At 32.5% G+C, this 22570-nt stretch overlaps 1 protein-coding gene across 2 annotated transcripts in view; it reads left to right on the top strand.

Moving 5' to 3' along the window:
* Nucleotides 1–22570, top strand: part of RAB11FIP2 (RAB11 family interacting protein 2) — a 70628-nt gene that overhangs the window by 10942 nt on the left and 37116 nt on the right. The window contains exons 3-4 of one of the 2 annotated variants that reach the window (XM_051981520.1): nt 343–811; nt 13210–13539. In XM_051981520.1, the coding sequence (XP_051837480.1) occupies nt 343–811; nt 13210–13539 (799 nt within the window). The remainder of the gene's footprint in view (nt 1–342; nt 812–13209; nt 13540–22570) is intronic. The other variant, XM_051981521.1, reaches the window with a different exon arrangement.

The raw sequence follows: 22570 nt of genomic DNA, 5'->3' as shown, positions 1-22570 counted from the left end.
AATGATTTAAAAAAACACACAAATCCTTGAAATACTTTATAGCTTTCTCATACCAAGAAGATACACTGACACTAGTTTGTTTATATCATGCTTTGTCTGAAGTGAAGAGCTTATTAGGCACATGTTTAGTAATGCTGTAAGTGTCATTTGCTTAGAACCTTTGTACCATTATACAGTGGCGTCTTAAAATGAATTATTTTACAAGATTATTTTTAAGGTTAATATCTTGGAAATAACTAATTACTCAACTTCTAAAAACAGAACCAGCGTGCACACTGAATGTGTCAAATAGTATGATGTAATGTCTCACTGGCTATGTATTAACTACAAAATTGTTTGCAGGAAGTCTCAAATCTCCACATAGAAGAACATTAAGTGCTGATACTTCTAAAATCAACCAACCTGACAGCATAGTTGATGAAGGTGAATCGTCTTTTGGAACACAAAATGACCCATTTACAAATGTGACTGCTTCATTACCCCAAAAATTTGCAACACTGCCAAGAAAAAAAAATCCATTTGAAGAAAGCAGTGAATCTTGGGACAGTGGTATGAATTTATTTTCAAAACCAGTTGAAGTCAAAAAAGAAAATAAAAGAGAGAAAAGAGAGAAAGTTAGTCTTTTTGAAAGAGTGACTGGGAAAAAGGATAGCAGGAGGTCTGACAAACTTAGCAATGGGGGATCAGACAGCTCTTGTGACTTGAAATCACCTAATGCATTTGGTGAAAATCGCCCGGATTATTTTGATTATGATTCTACTAACCCGTTTACAACAAACTTCAGGACTACAAACATGATGCCATCTTCTAGGTAAGCTTAATCTTGGAGGGGAGTATGGTGTTTTGAAAAGTAAAGTAAATGAAGGAATAAAACCCCCCAGATGTTTAATTATTTTAAATACTTTTGCTTTGCTCCTTATTTATTTCACTTGATTTGTGACTTTTGTTTATAGTCTCTTTTTGTGGCTGTACTTTTGCTCCTCATTACAGTGGTTCTTCTATACTTTGCAATTACAGTGGGACAACAAATCTTTCATGTATTTTCTTATACTTTTAAAAAGTTGGTAAAATTTAAGGAATGAATGTTAATCTTTTTGATGAGATATAGTGATGGGTATCCTTATTTACTCATTTTAGAATTTTCTGTCTTAAAGTAAGATTATTATATTGTAGATAATAATGTTTTAAAAGACCAACCTGTGCCACATGCTTTAAGAGCAGGAGCAGACTAATATAGGTTACATTTTGAAAGCAACTACCTTATATCTCAAGTTAAACTTCATATTGCTTTGATATTTGGATGAGTAGCCATCCTTAGAAGGTTTTTATATTGTAAGAATGTTTCTTAATTCTTGTAATATCCTTTAAGACTCCAAGTGAGTAACTGTTGCTCATGTGGTGATTTATATAAAATCATAGCACTATCAAGTTTAAAGCCAGAAGTAGAATTCAGAATACCTGATTCACATATAGTGTGAATATATAGTATTATATATATTCCTATACTAGTCTATATATGTCAAGGAATATATGCATTCATTCTGTATTTTTAAGGGAAGTATCAGAGGTTGAAAAACATGAAAATATTTATTTGTAGAGATTTGCAGAAATTTTGTTTGGAAAAGCAATGCTGAGATTTTGCTATGTAACTATGGATTCATTGCATCATATTCTTAGAGATAATTGACTGATTTCAAAAACTTGGCTTTATTCTCTTTTCACTACCTTCCTGTCACCTTACCCCATATCTCTGTTTCTGTCTCTCTCTCTGTCTCTCTCTCTTTCTCTTTGTCTCTGTCTCTGTCTCACTCGCTCTCTCATTCATTCTCTCTCTCTCTCTCTCTCTCAATAGGGATTCTGTTGAAAAATGTTTCATTATCTGTTTTCTGTGTTTGAGCTCTGATGGATAGAAAGACCTGTCAAGCAGAATCGGTACTAAAAATTTAGAAGAAATGTATGCTTTTTTTTTGCCTTGAGAAAGATTAGGTGGTTTGCTATGGCTTAAAAAAAATCTAGTGGAATTTCTTAACATGGTTCCCAAAGAAGTTTATTGTTATTATTCAAGATAGTATTGCCATTTCATTTCATTGAGAATTACAAATATATATATATATGTATATCTTATTTTAAAACAACTTATTTCCTTGATATTGTAATAAGTCTCATTTCACTAAATCCCCAAAGATTAGTGTACAGCATACCATAGTTTTACATTTCATAAAATAAAAACATCAATACTAATTATGAATAAGGATTCATTTTAGAGATATGGAAATTGAAGTACATATTACATAAATGTTTAACATTTAACAAGCATTAAAGTTTTGTAACATGCTATATATAATTAGTTGACAGCATACAGCTTTATAAAAGACACCCAGGTTTTCTAACTAATTCTAAGTTTTCTTTCCTTTATACTATAATTTCTTAACCTTTTCCATTTTTTTCTTTTTTCTCTTATTCAGTTTTTTATGCAAAAGTTTGGCCTAAAATAAGATGATTATTTTAAAGGACCTCAATGAGTTTTGAGGAGCTTTAAATTCCAATTAGGTAAAAAAAAAGAAGAAATAGTAGGATTTAAAATAAATGAAAAGTAGGAGGATAAAGTTTTTTAAATTATAAAATGTTAAAGATTGTTTTGCTCAGATGAAGTCAGTGTGTTATCAAATCTGGGATGATAGGGCCATTTTCATCTAATCCAGTGTAAATGCAATCAAGAGTTTTGAATGCAGGAATTCTACTTAGTCATCTAGGCTTTCCAGTAGCTTATTTCAAAGAAAATGCAGAATTTTCTATTAAAACAGCTGTTTCAGTATGTAGTTAAATTTTACATAGGTGAATTAGATTATCGGTGACTTATTTTTAATAATGGTAAACTAAATTTAAAATACCATAGATTGACAAATATGTTTGAAATCTAGGAACTAACTTCAAAATGTAAGCAGAAAGAATTTTTTGGCTTTCAAGGAAATAAAAGCTAAAGGGGAGTGGGGAAAGAAAACATTCTAAACCAAAGCATTAGGGCATCGAATATTGACAGAATAATTTTTAAAGGATCTTTTCAGAAAATTCAAAAATTATCTTACCAATTTCTAGATAAAATATTTTTTTGGGGAGAAATGTAGGAAAATAAAGAGAGTAGTGATGCCTTTCCATATTCCATCTTTTTCTTCTCTGTATCCTTTCTCATGATTTACCCTTCCCTATCCCCATGCTTACCATTTTTTCTACTATGTGTCTAGTGATTTTGACATTTGATCCTTAGAATATCTTACTTGTGTCAGTTATTTCCACGATAAAGGGCACTATCTGACACCTTGAATCTGTTTTCAAGATACTATAAAATGCAATAGTGTATCAACTGAAAAAAATAAAGCACATCTCTATAGTTTCAGATGAGATTTCTTTCAAGTGACATGTCACAGTGTTTGTGATTTTTCAAGCCCTATCATGTAGCATGGCAAAATATATAATAAAAAGCCATAGTATAGATCTTCAGGATTATGATTTTTTTGAAATTTCATAATTTAAAAATGTAGAACAGAAACACAGTAATAGCTAATTTGTATTGATAGTGTATAAAAAGGTAAAAGGTAGGTAACTTGACTTTAAAATTTGGATTAAACTTTAGAAAATAACCTAATGCTCTGTGCAACTTTCTAAGAATGACTTGTAGAGATGATAATATACATCAGAAGAAAAAGTTTCTTCATCTTTTCAATTTTTGGGAGTTGGCCATTGTCTTTTTAATTTCTTCAGCACTGCACATAAGAAACACTGGTGCTGATGTTTATTGATCACTTTTATATGTATGTCTTCATTTTCTAGCTTGATATTCTTTACCACTTTACATGAATTGTACTATCAATTTAAACTGGTTTTCTTTTCCATACATGATATTAAATCTTTCATCATTCTATCCCTTGTACAATCTGGACTCCCATGTATGGAATTTAATTCTTTTTAAGCCTCTTTTTAGGAATCTTTAATTTCTTTCAAATTTCATCGTAAACACCAGTTTCTACAGGAGGCTTCTCCTAATTCCCAAGGCTATTAATGTCTCCTTGTCCCAAAATTACTTGTGTATACTTAAATTAGTCATTCCTTGAGCAATTATTAAGTACTTTTTGAGAACATCTAAGGCATTATGCCAAGTGCTAGGGATATACAAAGATACAAATGAAACATCCTACTTGTGAGGAAGACAACATTTTGGTATGTAGTATATATAGAATTATATATAGAAAGAATTTAGGATCGTTTTAGGAGAGTTAATCAGTACACATTCATTTGGCTCCTACTATTGGTCAGGCAGTATGCTAATTGCTGAGGAAGGGCACTATCAGCTGGAGGTTCAGTAAGACAACATACAAGGTGGCATTTGAGTTGAGTCTTGAACGAAATCAAGAATTCAAGTACATATTTTGTCAAAGCAAAGGCACAGTGATAGGGGTTGATAACAGGTAAACCAGTATGGCTGGATTCTAGTATGTGTGGAAAGAAATACTATGTGATGAGACTAAAAAGATAAGAAGGGATAAGTTGAGGGCAGCTAGGTGGTGCAGTGAATAGAGCATAAGCCCTGAAGTCAGGAGTACCTGAGTTCAAATCTGGTCTCAGACACTCAATACTTCCTAGCTGTGTGACCTTGGGTAAGTCACTTAACTTAGCCTCAGCCAAAAAAAAAAAAAAAAAAAAGGAATAAGTTGGGAAGGACTTTAATAGAAGTTTATTTGATCCTTAAAATAATAGGAAGCTGCTGAAGTTTATTCAGTTAGAGGAGGGTATATGACCAGACCTATCTATTTTTTAAATTAAATTTTATTTTCAAAGATGAAGATCTACCTTTTCTCCTTTTTACCTCCTTTACCCCCATTGAGAAAACAAGAAACAAAATTACACGTACAAACATGAATAGTGAAACAACAAATTTCCTAATTGGCCATGTCTTTTAAAAAAAAAAAAAAGTTTGTGTGATCTCTGAGTCTATCACTTGTTTAGTAGATAGGTTGCATGTTTACTATGAATTCTCTGAAATTGTATTTGGTTATTATGTTTAATTAAAATTTCTGAATGTTTCCCAAATTGTTATTACTGTATAAACTGTTCTCCTGACTTCACCCTGCATCATTCTATACAAGTCCCAAGTTTCTCTGAAACCATCTCCTTCACCATTGCTTATAGTACAATAACATTTTATCAAATCATAAATCATGATTTGTTAAGATATTCCTTGATACACATTTTTTTGTTTTTTAATTTATTGTTGGCATAAAAATATTTTTGTATATATGAGTCCTTTTCCACATTCTTTGATCTCTTCAGACTATAGATGTAGGGTTATTGATTATTAAGGCAAATGTTATACACAGTTTTATAGCTATTTAGTAGTTATATAAATAATTCCAAATTGCTTTCCAAATGACTGGGCCAATTCATAGCTTCCCCAACAATGGAATAATATACTTGTTTTCCCATAGCTCCTCCAATATTTATTATTTTCTTTTTTGGTCATCTTTTTCAATCTGATGGATCTTGAGGCAAAAGCTCAGAGTTATTTTGATGTACAAATCTGTAGTTATTTTCAAAATTTCAAAAATTTTTTCATGTGGCCATTGATTACTTGGATTTTTTTCCTCTGAAAACTGCCACATGTGGGGTAGACAAGCCAGCTTGGCTGAAGTAGTAGACACTCCGAGAGAGAGATGGAGGGGAGCATGTATTAGCAAAGTCAGACCATCTCCACCACTCTGACCACCATTTTCACTCAAATTTTGATGAAGGAAATAGCACTGTTTATGTCTCATTACCTTCAGCCATCATTCTGGGAAGTAGCCTGTATAGAGATTCTGTTTCTGTACAGAAAGGAAAGTTCTTCCCACTTCCCACTAAATTCTTAGTATTGTTAAATAATTCACCATCAGAAATTGGTAAATTATTTTTAGCAACAAAAATGATATTAAGGAGGCTGTACATCAAAGATTAAGAGATTTGGCTGAAAACTTCCCATAGGTAGTGTTCTCCACTATTACAATGTGAATTCCTTGAGAACAGGGCCTGTCTTAATTTTCTTTGTGGAATGCTTAGCATTTACCACTGGTTTCCTTATAAGTGCTTCATCCATTCAAATAGAGGTGCATACAGAAGATAAAATAATTCCTAGTTTATGAATCTAGAAAACTTTTGCATGAATGAAAATAATGTAGTATTAGGGAAAATGTAGAGTGAAAAAAATCTTTGCATCACATATCTGTGATAGGGTGTGTTATGCAAGGTATGTGGAAATTAACAGACATATAAGATTGAAAATCATTTACCAGTGTCTAAATTGTCAAAGATATGAATAGGTCCCCTTTTGAAAGACTGCCTTGAATTACCAATAATAGCACATGCAAATTAAAACTGAAATTTCATCTCTTCAGCCAACAAGCTGGCATAGATGACAAGAGATTTGGAAAAAAATCTGTGTCAGGGGAGCTATAAAAAGGCAGGCATACTATAGCATTGCTCCAATTGAATTGGTACAACCAAACTGTAAGAAAAAGTGACTAAAATGTCCATATTCTGAAAAGTGGTCCCATATATAGTAACACTTATTCATGGTTACAAAAAACTAGAAACAAAGTATTTGACAACTGGGAGATGGCTAAACAATACACAGTACATGACTGTAATGTAATAGTACTCTACAGTAAGAAATGGTGATGAGAATTCAGAGAATTATGGGAAAACCTAAGTTAATGCAGGATGAAAAAGCAGAACCAGAAAAGAACACACAGAAAACCTACAGCAATGTAAATTGGAGGGAGGAGGGGGGAGGGGGTCAAAATGGACCTTAGGTAATTGTAATGACCAAGTGTAATACTGAAAAAATATTGAAAAAACTTGTTCCCTCATCTCCTTCAAGGATGTAGGATAAGTACAGAATGTTGCATATACTATCAGATAAGGAATGATATGTTGATCCTTTTCCTCTACTGTAAAGTTGTTTCATATATATATGTGACAGCTAAATAGGAGGTGTGGAAAGGAAGTATTTAGTAAAGATGACGATGTAAAATCAAAAAAGTACAGATAAAGTAAAAGAAAAGAAAAAATACAGTAGAAAAGAAGAAATGGAAAATGGAAAAAATCTAAAGGCTTTATTAAAAGAAAAAAACTGAGACAGAAAGTGTGAGAGGGAAGCCTTTTAAAATAAAATTCCAATTAAAAAAAAACCCAAAATATGGAGAATAATGCCATATAAAGGATAAGCTATTGTTTAGAAACTTATATATGTTTGAATTTTGAGTTATTTCTGTTTGCATAAACCTAGCAAAATTAGAATATAATTAAATATAGAGGAAAAATCTAAAATGAGTAGTTTGAATTACTCTAGTACTGTAAAGAAAATATGTATAACTCTTTAGGTATAGAACACTGATTTGTTCCATCCTCAGTTCCTGGAATCAGATTATTTCCACAAAAAGCAATGGGAAAAGAGATGGCTATGCAATTGGACTTCTAGCTATAACAGGCTAGACACAGAACAAAATATCAAAATTGGGTTTATCATATGTCTCTTATGCATTTTGAATAGCAGATCAGATTTCTGGATATTTCTTTCAGAGGTAAAACCCCCTCCCCAACTTTAGCCTTAAACATCTTGCTATTGTAGAGCATAGATCTGCAAGGCTTTGGGACCAAGAGATCCTCATGATATTTTTATACAAAATCTAGATCTAAGACAGAATTATGACACAGTCACTTTTTAGTATTGATACTGTCAGGGACTGTGTATTGTGATTTAATTTAGAATCCAAAGGTAGATCACCCTACCAGCTATAGAGATGGCAACATACTTAAACAAATGGAAAATTTTGTTTTTTCTGTTTTTAAATATGGAATGTTTCTCAAACAGCATTCAGTGGATGATTAATTAAGACTACTAAGTTTACACATGTATAGGCTCCCCTACTATTCTTCTAGATGTCAAATCAAAATTAAATTCTATTGAAATAATTTTAAAACTTGGATACTGATTTATAAGAATCATTCTATTACAAGGAATATCAATTTAAGAAGCATTTTTTAAAAGTCTTATCAGGGACCTGAAAAGAACTTGATTTCTACATCTGATCATGTCATACCAACCTGTTCACGTTTAACTATTGGATTCTCTATGTGTTATCCTGTGTCCAGTGCATAAGAGCTCGTTAATTACCTAAACTATATCTCCATAGGTCTTGTTAATTACCCGTCTCCTGTCTCAGAGGACCTTGTTAATAACTTGTACAGTCTCTCTAAAGAGGTCCTAACAACACATTAAAATTAAAGATGCTTTTCTTTTAGCACCTGTCAAGTGCTGTAAATTGAGAAATTTTCACATCAGTTTATTGGACTTACAACAGTTTTTGTGGATTTTTTTTTTTTTTTTGGTTTGTTTTCTCATTCTCTTTCAGTAAACTAACTTAACAAAAGTTTGACTTTCTTGTTAGAGGATTCTGTTTTGTTTTCCTTTCATTTTGCAGAATATACATATCAATTTGTATTAGAGTCAGCAGGAGTATAGAATAGTTGATCTACAAATTAGCCCTCAGGGAAATAGAGCAATTAATGAAAAGTTATTATGAGTATCAGGATGACAAAGAATAAAAGTTTCAGTTAGTGTCCAGGGAGTTTATGCATAAAAGTTCTGGTTACTGTTAAGGGAACTTAACTCTGAAAATCTAAAAGTTTTAGTCATCATTTCATTGGCTGGCTACATTCTGTAAATTCCTGGGCATTAATAGATTAATGGATTTTTAAAAGTATCATCTGAGAAAGATTTTTTGTTTTTTAAATTTAACCACAAATTTTCCTAATTAGATTTCCTAATAGTTCTCATGTCACCTGGGGTGGGGGGGGGGGGAGAAGGGGGAAGAAGAAATCATTCTTCACATAGAATTTGACACGAGAGAAAAATAATTTAGTTTTCAAAATTAAATGATGTATTTTCAGACTTAGAGTACAGTATTGATAAGCTTCTATCTCTCTTTGGAACAATTATACTCTAAGCAAGAACAACAAGAAAAACCCTGTCCAATTACCATTATTGCACAAAAATAATGAGTAGCTTAAAAAAATAAAAGTAAGATTTTTGGTACAGTTTGTCTAAGTATTTTTTAAAATAATTTCAATTAACAAATAAATTTAGTCAACCTTTTCACATGATTTTATAGATACATTACTTTATCCAGTTATGTGTTTCTTAGTTATATGGTAATGTTTTAAATATTTGAAACTTTTAAATATATTTACATATAAATCATAGATACATTCTAGGTTATCAATTCATTGGCATCTAAAAAGCATGTTTAGGCCTCGGTTATAAGAGAGTATACCTAACAAATGACTGTGACCTTAAGAAGAGGGAAATAGCCATTTTATATATAGAAATATAAGTTATTAAAGGAACAATTAGGATTTTTGTTTGCCTGATCTTTATAATATTGTGAACAAAGGATTATTAATCAGCCAAAATTAATTAATTGGAAGTCAGAATCAATCATTGTAAATTGTAAAGAGAACTGTATGTTCAAAGTAGCAGCAATCCTGTTGGGGGCAATATTAGAATGTCAGTTACTCTGATATTTGAGAGAATTTACAAAATAATATCAGTCTTAACAAAGATATTGTTATCCAGAATCTAAGAAATACTCACAGGTATCAAGATACATTTCACCAAATACAGAAAGTAACTTCAAAGTCATTATATTTATGGTCAAAAGATAACCAAAGGAAAAATACAAAAATATTTCTTTTCTTCTTGAAAATTAGATAAATACAAATTATAACTTTATATTAGTAGTTGTCAAATATTTTGTTATTAATTTGAAGTCTTCTTATTCCTTAACTATACCAATTAAAATATACCAATACTAATAAATCATTCCATGAAACAAAGTTTAAAGAAAGGGGAAAACAGTTCAGCAAAACTTAACAGAATAATCTGTCAGCATGTACAATAATGCATACATCACAGTCCTTCACTCAAGACAGTATAGTAGAATGTTCATTTTCTCAATAATTAAATAGTATTCAGCTAACTTGTGTATTATATTTTGTTTTAAGTCATACTTAACTTTTATTCTTTAATGATAAAACAGAGCTACAAAATTTAATAACATGTCTAATAGATGTTGCTATGCTGAGTAACTTTTTTTTTTTTTCCTGAAGCAATTAGGGTTGTGACTTGCCCAGGATCACACAATTAGGAAATGTCAGGTATCTGAGACGTGATTTGAACTCAGGTCTTCCTGACTTCAGGGCTGGTGCTCTATCCACCACCTAACTGCCCCTAAATACTCCTAACTTTTAAGCTATGTGGACACCAAGGGCCTTAAAAATATAGAAATCTAGCAGAAATTAAAATCACTTGGAAGCACACTGAGATAACTGTCATTCCTGTTAATCTATCTGCTATTAGAGTTGTACTAGAGATACTTTCAGGGAGTCTGTGTTCCAGTACTTGATTTTAGTACAAAAAGCATTATTTCATTCACATATATAATTGTCTGCAGAACATTAAATACAAAAGAATAACAGGGTAAGGCCTCATCTCAGTATTATTTCTATCTAAACTCCACAGAAAAAGGTAAGATCAAGTTGATTAATAATAATAACGTTTACAAAGTGCTTTACAAATATCATTTGATCTTCACAACAAACCTGTGAAGTAAATATTATTATTATCTCCAGTTTACAAGTGAGGAAAATGAGACTGGCCACATAGCTAGTTAGAATCTGAATGGGATTTGAACCCAGAAAGTCCAGCGCTGGAAATAAAGGAACAGAAAGCCAAAAAAAAAAAAAAAAAAAAAAAAATCTGACAATGAACTCTGGATCTTAGGACAGATTTTAAAAGATTTAGGGAAAAGATCGTGTATCCTATTGACTAGAAATGTATAGGATATGTCAGCCCATGGGAAAAAAACTCTTAAAAGTGAAATTTGGTTACACTAAGAGAAATAATTCTGATGAGAAAGAAGGAAAAAGGAAGGAACCAATGTAAATATGGAAGAAATTCAGTCATCTTACAAATATATGTATAAATGTACACACACAAACTCAAAGGAAGTAATACTGAATATAAAGCAATAACAGAAAATATTAAGAATTTTAATAGAACTAAAGCTCTGTATGAGGTGAAGATAAGCATTGTCAAAAATGGTAATGACAAAGCATTGTGAAAGAACTGTTCCAAGGAAAAGAAGGTCAAAAGAGGATTGAGACAGTAGCTTTATAGATGGAATGATAAAAAATTGAGAGAAAGCATACATACTCAGCTTTTCCTTTCTTTGTAATATTTTTCTTCCAGGTAAAATAATTTTGTAGTGGAAAAAGACAAAAAAATTGTCTAACCGGGAAGTTGAAACTAAAGAATAGTAGGGAGATAGTAGTCATTGCTGAGGATGAGTTTAAGAAGTTAGACTGAGATTTACTTCAAGCTCAGGTATTTAAAGAACTGAAGGATTTGAGTCCGGAGCTATTGTTAATGATTTCTGAAAGATCATATAGAATGGGTGTTAAAAGCATAAAAGGTAAAATTTTGAATTTTCAAAATAGGGAGAAGAATGCAAAACTTGCAAAATGTAATTCAGTAAATTTAACCTAAATTCTTGCTGAAATTCTTTTTAAAAATGTTTAAAAGAATTAGTAGTGAAGTTCTAGAAAACAAAGTAGTAATCATCAAAAGACAACATAGCTTTTAGAATAGACCATGCTAGAATAACCTCATTTCTTTTTCTGATAGGGAAATAATAGAGTATGAGGTTTACCTCTATTGCATAATATTTGACAGTCTCTTATGCTATCCTTGCTAACAGGATAGATAAATAGAAACTAAAAGTGTAGTCGTTTGGATTGGTGAATAAGAGAAACAGTGAAGAATCAGTATATCTCAGTTCTCCACAAATACTCCATTCCAACATCTTTAAAAAATTACAAACTTAAGTTGTGAGGGGGATATCCAAAAAGAAAACAAGTCATTTTTTCAGCTTAGATTAGCTTAGATCTTTGGATAGTAGACCTCTATTCTAGCCAAGAAGGCATTGATACTGATTTTAAGTCGGATGAAGCTATGCCATAACTAGAGCAAGTGGTAATAATGGATCTAGAAGGGAATGGATCTAACTTTAGGCATGTGGAAGGAACAGAATCCAACTAATAGCTCTGTTGCTCTGACTTAATATGGACTGAGGAGAGGACCTGCAAGAAGGGGCATCTGACCTGGGCCTGAGGCTGTGTATTTACTTTACAAAACAGAAATTGAAGTAAGTAGCAGCTGTATGGTTCTTATTCTACAGCCAGATTTTAGATTTTTGCCTTTTAATCAGAGAGGGATACTCAGACCAAGGCTAAATCTGTAGTTCAATCACTATGAACTTAAATAATTTTGCAGCTAGCTGAATGCCTGCTGTAGGGCAAGGGCAAATCTACAGCATTGTTGCTCAGACTCAAACCCTGGTCAGAAGAACTTGCAAAAGCTCATGCAGGAGGACAGTAATCAGGTTTAAACCAAAAATCATAATGATTTGAGCACACTTTAAGTCTGTAGATCATAGGCCTGAGCTGTTTGTGAGACCTTTGAAGAAGAAAGCACAGAATACTTGAAGAAAACAGCAGCAGGAACCCAGAGAATTCAAATCAGGACTAAACAAGTCTTATATATTTTCTCCAGAAGTACACAGAACTGGACCCTAACATGAAATTCAAGTTTAGGAAGAAAGATTATAAGAATGAATAGCATAAAAAAATCCACCATTAAGAATTGTTATGGAGACAAAAAGACATTCAAGACATACTTGGAAGAAGAGAATGACTTCAACAGACTTATAAAGACACAAAGAAAAAGTAGCCACAAGGTCAACTAGAATTCCTGGAAGAAATATGAAGCAAGAATTTTTAAAAGAGCTGAGGTGCAAAGTATTAGCAAATTAAAAATAATAATGTGTCACAAAGATTACATATAATGAACAGGTTAGATTGTATATTAGGAATGCAGGGGATAGTTCAATATTAGAAAAACTACCAGTAGAATAAAAAAATTACAGGCAACAAAACTTAATGTTCATCCTTCGTTTTTGAAGAGCACCAGTGACATCATGGGGTGATGTCTTGACACAAGCATGAATTGGATTTGAGTGAGGCAGAGTTGTACAAAGTTACCAGCCTCACTTTCTCTTCCAGAGTCTTCCAAGTCCAGTGGCAAGACAAAAATCAAGACGACTCGCGATGGCTTGGGATGCAGTGGATGACCTTGGCGTCTTCAATGTCTCACCAAGCTTTGAGTGTTCCACAGCGCTTGCTTCAGCCACCTTTATGGCCATTGGAACAAGTTGTTCTTATCCACCCATTTGGTCAGAAGAAGTCTTCACACGCTTGGAATAGACATCCCTCTCACTCCCTCACAAGAGTTTTGAGGCCTGTCAGATATCCTCAACCTGGTTTAGCTCATCTGCCAAGACATTTTAACCAGCGTGTGGCCGCTACACATGCTAGAACTTCATGGAGCCACAGGTGAGAATGGGTGAGAGATAGGTATTAAAGTTGGGTGAGCAGCCTTGACTTAGCAAGCCCTCACCTCAAAAGTGCTTGGGGTCTCTGAACACTCTGTGCATTGTATTATGACAAAAGATGAAGAAAGACAAGACCTTTTGACAAGAAACATTATCTTATAATAATATTCCTATTAAAAATGCTAAAAACATGAAATGGACCTATATTTTATCTAATAATTAAGAATTATCTATCTGAAACCAAGAGCCAACATTACATATGAAGTAGAAACATAGAGGCCTTTGTAATAAGAGAAGTAAAGCAAGGATCTCCACTTCCCCTCTACTAATTGACATAAGTTTAGAAATATTAACTGTAGCAATAAGATGAAAAATTGGGGGAAAATACAGGCAAAGAGGGAAGAAAATTATCATATTTTGAAGGTAAGATAGTTTATTTAGATAAATCTAGAAAAGCAACTAAAAATTAACAGTGTCAACAAAGTAGCAACATGTAAGAAGTGTGAATTATTAGCAATTTCTGAATCCAAGAGGAAGATATAGAAATTCAAATTCTATTTAATACAGGACATTATGGGATTTTATCTTCCAAGACACAGATAGGAACTGTATAAATACAAATACAAAGTATCCTTTATACAAATAAAGACAGACTTAAATAAATGGGAAAATATTCATTGCTCATAGCTCTATAGAGCTAGAAAAAAAAGTTTATCTGGAGGAACAAAAATTCATGAATTTCAAGGGACATAATGACAAGAAAAATGGGGAGGAAAGTAGCTTAGCAGTACTAGGTATCAGAACTACTACAAAAGAGTCATTACCAGAATAATTTGGTATTGGTTAAAAAATAGAGAAGTTGCTCCAGCTGTTCTGTTATTTGGAACTGCGCACAAAATTGTACATTCCCTCCTAACCCAACAATACAACTAGTAGGCCTAATTAATACAGCCCAGTGTGATTAAAGCAAGTAGAAAGTGATCCAGCAAAGGTGCCCATCAATTGGGGAATTGTAATGTTCTTTGTTTTTGTTTTCTTGGGATCTATGGGAGCAACCTTCATTTCAGCTCAGTAATCTGAGTAGCTGGGGTTAAAATCCAAATCCTTTATTATCTCTTTCAAACTCTTGTCTCCTTTCCTGGGGCCCAGTTAGCTTTCTTATAGTCCAGATTCTTTATTATCTCCTTCCTGGGGCTGGGCAACTTTCTGGAGAGCCTTTCAGATCAGCCTTGGTCTCAGTGGGGAAGTGTAGGAGGAGAGCCTGCCACCAGTGGCCTGACTGAAGATCGAATGAATGTCTGTCCTTGGTTCTGAGAGCTTGAGCTCCCACCTGTCTTCTCTGCCTTCTGAAAGCTTTCTTTCACTAAGGGCTTTCTGAGTCCCAGCTTATGTGCTCTACACTGAGTATAAACCAATCATTATATCTCTAGGAAACCATTATTTGTCTTAAGATTAAATCAGTCATACTGACCCTTGCTAAACTAGATAACCATTGTTTTCTCAATTCCACTTAGTACCTTATTTCAAGTTCTGGCCCTTAATGGAATGACAACAAATTATGGTCTCTGAATACAATGGAATGCTTTTGTCCTGAAAGAAAGAATACAAAGATCAGTTTTAGGGAAACTGGAAAACTTGTAAATCGACTCCTAGTAAAGTAAGCATTATAAAGAGAATTACCTATGTGCTAAAAACAAATAACTTCGAAAGATTTAAGAACTCTTGTGAACACAATGAGAACTGATGATGAACAGCTATGTAGAATGAGACACAGTTAATGTGGGAATTAATTTTTTTTTAAATAATTATAACTTTTTATTGACAGAACCCATACCTGGATAATATTTTTTTTTTTTTTACTTATGTGCTAAAAACAAATAACTTTGAAAGATTTAAGAACTCTTGTGAACACAATGAGAACTGATGATGAATGGCTATGTAGAATGAGACAGTTAATGTGGGAATTAATTTTTTTTTAAATAATTATAACTTTTTATTGACAGAAGCCATACCTGGGTAATTTTTTTTTTTTTTACAACATTATTCCTTGCATCCCCTTCTGTTCTGACTTTTCCCTTCCTTCCCTCCACCCCCTCCCATAGATGGCAGGCAGTCCTATACATGTTAAATATGTCACAGTATATCCTAGATACAATATATGTGTGCAGAACTGAACAGTTCTCTTGTTGCACAGGAAGAGTTGGATTCAGAAGGTAAAAATAACCCAGGAAGAAAAATAAAAATGCAAACAGTTTACATTATTTCCCAGTGTTCTTTCTTTGAGTGTAGCTGCTACTGTCTAGTATTGATCAATTGAAACTGAATTAGATCTTCTTTTTGTCGAAGAAATCCACTTCCATCAGAATATATCCTCACACAGTATCGTTGTTGAAGTGTATAATGATCTCCTAGTTCTGCTCATTTCACTTAGCATCAGTTCATGTAAGTCTTGCCAGTCTTCTCTATATTCATCCTGCTGGTCATTTCTTACAGAATAATAATATTCCATAACATTCATATGCCACAATTTACCCAACCATTTTTCAATTGATGGGCATCATTAAGTTTCCAGTTTCTGGCTACTACAAACAGGGCTGCCACAAACATTTTGGCACATACAGGTCCCTTTCCCTTCTTTAGTATTTCTTTGGGATATAAGTGTAGGAATTAATTTTGCTTGACATGTGTTTGTTACAAAGTTTTGTTCCTTTTTTTCTTCTAGGATTGGAGGAATTGTAAGAGAAAGAAAATAGATTTTTGTTCACTGAAAAAAATTTTAAAAAGTAGATACCAGATCCAAAGAGTATTAATATTTCTTTAATATTCAATATCAACTTGATAGCTCTATCCTCAAACAAATCAAGAATTTGTACTGTTCCTATTTATTTTAATCAGTGACTCAATATTTTATCAATAGATGAAAGTCAAGATAGCAAATTTATCAAATATGCAAGTTGTAAACTTAGGAAGTTTAGCTCATATGTTATACTGGTTAGACAAAATCTTAATAGATTTTTAATACTATTCAAATTTAATCACATGGAATGGACACAAACAAGCCTTAGGCTTTGAACCTGAGGTCCAAAAAAAAAATCAGCTTTACAAGTAAAAGAGAATGTAAATCTTGACTCTGTTGCTATGAAAAAATCTAGGGGTTTTGGTTGGGCATTGACTCAATAGATGAGTCCAAAATGTGATAATCAATTCAAAAAGTTGATGGAGTTTTGACTGCATTAAGTGAGACAACATTGTCTAGAACATGGAAGTTGAAAATTCAATAGTGTCTTTTCCTTGTCATAATTTATTTGGAATAGTGTGTTAATTTTTGGGAAGGACATTAGTAAGTGGAAGTGTATCTAGAAGAACAAAGAACAAAGAAAAGTCTTCAAAAGAATGCAATGTAAGCATAAGCTGAAGGGACAAGGAATAAGTGGGTTATAGAGAAAACATTAGAAATATTTCCATTAATGATAATGACAGCAGTGAAACAAATCCACTGGGATGTAATCATTTTTATTAATGATAATGACAATAATTAAAGACAACATATCTTTGGGGATATAGCCAAAGGAATTCTTAAGTGAAAATTTGTAAGCAATTTTATCAATAAAAGAATAAATAAGTAATTGGATATATAAGTAGAGGAACAGAAAAGCAATAAAAACCCTTAATGAAGCAGCTGAATAGAAATCTGAAAATCAGAATAGATTAACATATAATAAAAAAAAAACATTAATAAAAAAAGGAGAAACTACTGAGGGAAGACATAGAATTAAATAAACTTTTAGCTAATGTAATTTTTAAAAAGAAAACCAAATGACTAGTATCAAAAATGAAAAAAAGCTAATTCCTTACTAGTGAGGAAGAAACAAGTTATTTGTCCAACTATATGCCAATTAAAAAAGCATATTTACAAAAATGTGAAATGCCTAGATTAATAGAATAAGAAATGATTTAAACTCAATCTTGGGAAGACAAATTTTAAGTTAAATTCTCAAGAAAAAAAATTACAAGACCAGATGGATTTACAGATCAAATTCTATCAAACATTTAAAGAACAATTTAAATGGTGGTCAAAGTGGTGGAGATGGTCTGACTTACCCAATCATGCTGTCCCTTATCTCCCTCTTGGTGCCAGCTGCCTCAGTCAGGCTGAATTGTCTTTCTCCCATGTGGCAGTCAGTGACAGCTGATGGGAATGACTGGCCCTTCCCCGCAAGAATTGCTCTTCTTGATGATATTTGTGAGGGACTAGAAGGAGTCCAACCATTGATTTAAGGATTGCTGCCACTCTTAGGGCTTCTATATCCATCTGCCTATCGGTGACAATTGGTCAGCAGTTATTGCTAATGGTGATGAGGAAAATGACTTCTCCCTTTTATGATGGCTGGAGGGGCTGGGCTGGAAGGAGATTGCTTTTCCAAAGGCTCTTCGGCTCAGAGTCCATTAATTGTCTCTTATCAGAGTTCAGTGGAAGACTGAAGTCCTATGGTGGTAGCTGTTTTTTTGTTTTGTTTTGTTTTTTTGTTTTTTTGTTTTTTTCTCTTTTTTCCTTTTTGCATTTAAAAAGTATTTTATTTTCCCCCAATTACATGTGAATATAGTTTTCAGCATTCTCTTTTATAAGATTTTTAGAGTTCTAAATCTTTATTATCTTTCCTCCCCCCTCCTCAAGAGACCAAGAAAGAAAAAAACAAAAAACCTGAAAATAATGTGCTTCTATCTACATTCAGGCTTTATAATTCTTTCTCTGGATGCGTTAGCATTTTCCATCATGAATCTTTTGTTATTGTCTTGAATCATTGTATTGCTGAAAAGAGCTAAGTCTGTCATATCTGATCATAATGACACAATGTGTGTGCTGTTACTCTATAGAGTATTCTCCTCGTTCTGCTCACATCATTCAGCATCGGTTCATTTAAGTCTTCCCAGGTTTTTCTGAAAGCATCTTGTTCATTTCTTATAGCACAATAGTTTTCCATCATACACCTCAGTTTGTTCAGCCATTCTTCAATTGATGAGTATCTCGTCAATTTCCAATTATTTGCCATTACAAAGAAAGCTGCTATAAATCTTTTTGTATATGTAGGTCCTTTTTTCTTTTTTTATGATATAGATACAGATACAGATCAGATGTAGTAGTGGCTATACATAATTTGATTGCCCTTTGGGGGCATATTTCCAAATTGCTTTCCAGAATATTTAGACCAGTTACATCTCTGGTGATGTGGTTTGTCTTGCTTGGCACATGCTATTTCCATCCCTCATTTTCTTCCTAGTTATAACTGAAAGGTTCCCGATCTTGTTTTCTTTAGAATTTTAAACTTAAAAGATTTATCTTTTTAGTAGGAGAACTAGAATCTTTGTCAAATATAATTATCCTGCAGTGGTAATTCAATCTACTAAGATATTTGCTATATTTTAATTGTAATTTTACTTCATGTTTGTTAATTTGTCATACTCCCACCATTAAAGGATGACAAAATGTCAATAAAATTATAGTTTTAAATAATCATATTCATATACTTATGAAAGAAGCTTTCTTTGTTTTCATTTGTGTTCCTTATTAACATTTGACAAGTTCTTTTACTGTTTTTTTTACTAGTTTAACTTCATTCTTTTAATTGTAGAATGCTACAAAAATGGTGTTCTTAAAAAGATAGACAAAATACATAAAGATTACTATGCTGTCTTGTGTATGTTTCTTCTCTTTTGTTTTATATGGAAAATAGTTGCTAAAATTTGAAGTATTTGTCTGCATGAAAGGACATGGCTCTTTCTGCTCTTGAAATATCAGTCTCATCACAACTTTTTCATGATTAAAAAAGTTCTAATCTAAATAAAGAGTATTCTAATCTAAATAAAGATTAATACTGAACTATATATGCTCTATCTCTGCTGCATTTTTAAATTTTTGCCCTGTTTAGTGTTCATTCCAGTAGCATTATCTTCCTGTAAGCAGACTATTGTTAATTACACTGATGTAGAAGATAACATAGCAAAAAATTATTAAGTAATAACAGTGGAGGAGGTTATATTAACAGTTTAATGTTGTCAACATTTTAATTCTGAGAGAATTAAATTTTAATAATGAATTTGTTAATTGGAAATAGTTTTTAAAAAGGATCAGGGATTTTAACGAGGGCTACATTAGTTGGCACTGACTCATGATTTGAAAAGAAAAGTATTAGTAATAGAGGTTGAGAAACTCCATTTATTTTAACATTTTGAAAATATTTTATGCAGCTAATAAAGAATTCTTTGCCTCCATCTTGATTTATTCAACATTTATTCATTTGTCAAGCACTGTTGAAGGCAAAGGAGACAGATAAAAATCAGAACAGCTCTTACAAATAGTTTACATTCATTGAATGAATCATCATCTTTACCACCACCACCATCACTGCTACTGCCACCATAGCATAATAGAGAATCTGAAGTTAAATCTTGAATGTACTAGTTATTTAGACTCTCTATATCCTTGAAAAAAACATCTAAACTCATTTTCCTTTATATTAAATGAAAGGATTGAACCTCTTAAGATCACAAATTTATATACATTTAATAAGCTTATACCTCTAGTCAGCATTCCTTGAGGATATTATACAAAGTACCTGTTCTCTAATAATCTTTATTTTTTTTTAAGATAAATTGTGTTAAGATAGCAAAGTTACCAATCTCTCTCTCTCTCTCTCTCTTTCTCTCTCTCTTACACACACACACACACACACACACACACACACACACACACACACACACAAAAAAACAAAGAATATACAAGCTACTCATGACATGGATAGCTTAGGGAGCAGTGGATAGAATACTGGACTGGGTCAAGAAGTCTCATTTCCCCGAGTTCAGATCAGGCCTTAGATATTTTTTAGCTCTGTTGACTCTGATCAAGTCATTTAACACTGTTTGCTTCAGTTCCTCATCTATAAAATGAGCTAAAGAAGGAAATGACAAACCAATCCAGTATTTTTGCCAAGAAACCCCTAATGTCATGAAAGTCAGACATGACTAAACCAAACCATGACATGAATATTAATTACTTAAAGTTTCTATTTACAGAGCAAGATTTGGCTAATATTCTTTTTTATTTTTAAATAACTTTTTATTGACAGAACCCATGCCAGGCTAATTTTTTACAACATTATCCCTAGCACTCACTTCTGTTCAGATTTTGTCTCTCCCTCCCTTCACCCCCTCCCCCAGATGGCAAGCAGTCCTATACATGTTAAATAGGTTACAGTATATCCTAGATACAATATATGTGTGCAGAACCAAACAGTTCCCTTGTTGCACAGGGAGAATTGGATTCAGAAGGTATAAATAACCCGGGAAGAAAAACAAAAATGCAAGCAGTTTATATTCATTTCCCATTGGCTAATATTCTTAAGGAAATGTATATTTATGGTGGAGATCATTTTTAAGTTTAGTTCTTATTTACTTTTGGAGAAAAAAGACACAATTCTGATGACAAAAAAATATCCTTTAGAAAGAAAAATGTCAGGAGAGAACCTGAAGTAGTCATGTTGAGATATACTTGTATACATCTTTATAGACTATTTCCTGCCATAAGAGATTTTTAAAAAGTACAACTAATACTCTTTTCGTGTCTTCTAAAACATACTTGCTTTTTAGGAGTCTTCTAAAGAATCTGCTGATACAGTTTTAAAAAAATGAACTTGGTGACTGACCCTTTGGGTGTTCTCACTCTCTCACTCTCTTCATTTTACTATACCTTTTTTTTTTTTTTCATATTTTATTTTTCCCTCAGTTAAAATTAGAACAATTTTTTTTTTTTTTAGCATTTCCAAATTCTATCCTTTCCCCCTTCCTGTGACAGTAAGCATTCAAATATGTTACACATATGCAATCGTGTAAAACATTTCCATATTAGTTATTTTGTGCAAGAATCAGATAAAAAAATTAGCATATTTCAATAATTCAAACAATATCAGTTCTTTCTCTGGAGATGGATAGTAATGCTTCATCATTAGTTCTTCGGGATTGTCTTAGCTTATTGTATTTCTGAGAACAGCTAAGTCAATCAAAGTCGATAATATAGCATTGCTATTATTCCATGCAGTGCTGTCCCAGTTCTGCTCACTTCATTCTGCATCAGTTCATGTAAGTCAAGGTTTTTCTGAAATCTTCCTGTTCGTCATTTCTTATTATATTCCATTATAATCATATACTAGAACATATTTAGCCAATGCCCAAATGATGAATATCCCTTTGATTTCCAATTCTTTTAAAGAATTGGAAATCAAAGGGATATTCATATACATACACACACACACACATATAAATATATTTTATATATTTATAACCAGAATGGTTCACTTCACAGCTCCACCAACAAAGCATGTCCCATTTTTCATCTCCTTATTCAGCATGTTCCATTTTTGTCATACTAGCCAACATGAGAGGTACGAGGTGGTACCTTAGAATTGTTTTAATTTTGCATTTCTGTAATCAAAAGTGCTTTACAGCACTTCTTCATATGCTTGATGGTAGTACAAGTAGTACAAGTTTTTCTCAACATCAATAACAAAACACAAACCATACAGAAAAGATCATCTTTCTATAAGATTCCTCATGAATTCAAAAAAGGATCAGCATTCAGTCAAAAAAAAAAAAAAAAGCACTTATTAAGCACCTACTATGTGCCAGACATTATGCAGATAAAAATCCTTCCTATCAAGAAGCTACAGTTCAAAAACATACATGAAATATAGACGAGAAATTAAAGATGATCAATAAAACATTAGCATAATTGGGGAATCAATCAGGAAAGACTTTGTACAGAAAGTAGAGTTTAATTGTCACCTGAAAGAAGCCAGGAAACTTAGGAGGTAGAGATGAGGAGGAACAGTTTGGGGAACTGTTGAGACAATAAGAGAAAATTCTAGAATTTGAGAGGTGAGGTATCTAACTATTGTCAGAAGCAGGAAGGAGGCCAATGTCTTGGGATCAAAGAGTATATGGTAAAGTTGGTATAGTTAAGGAATAAGAAGACTTCAAAT

The sequence above is a fragment of the Antechinus flavipes genome, chromosome 2 (assembly GCF_016432865.1).
Source record: "Antechinus flavipes isolate AdamAnt ecotype Samford, QLD, Australia chromosome 2, AdamAnt_v2, whole genome shotgun sequence".
Taxonomy (NCBI): domain Eukaryota; kingdom Metazoa; phylum Chordata; class Mammalia; order Dasyuromorphia; family Dasyuridae; genus Antechinus; species Antechinus flavipes.
Note: the sequence above shows the minus strand (reverse complement) of the source record. Positions and strands in the feature narration are given on the sequence as shown.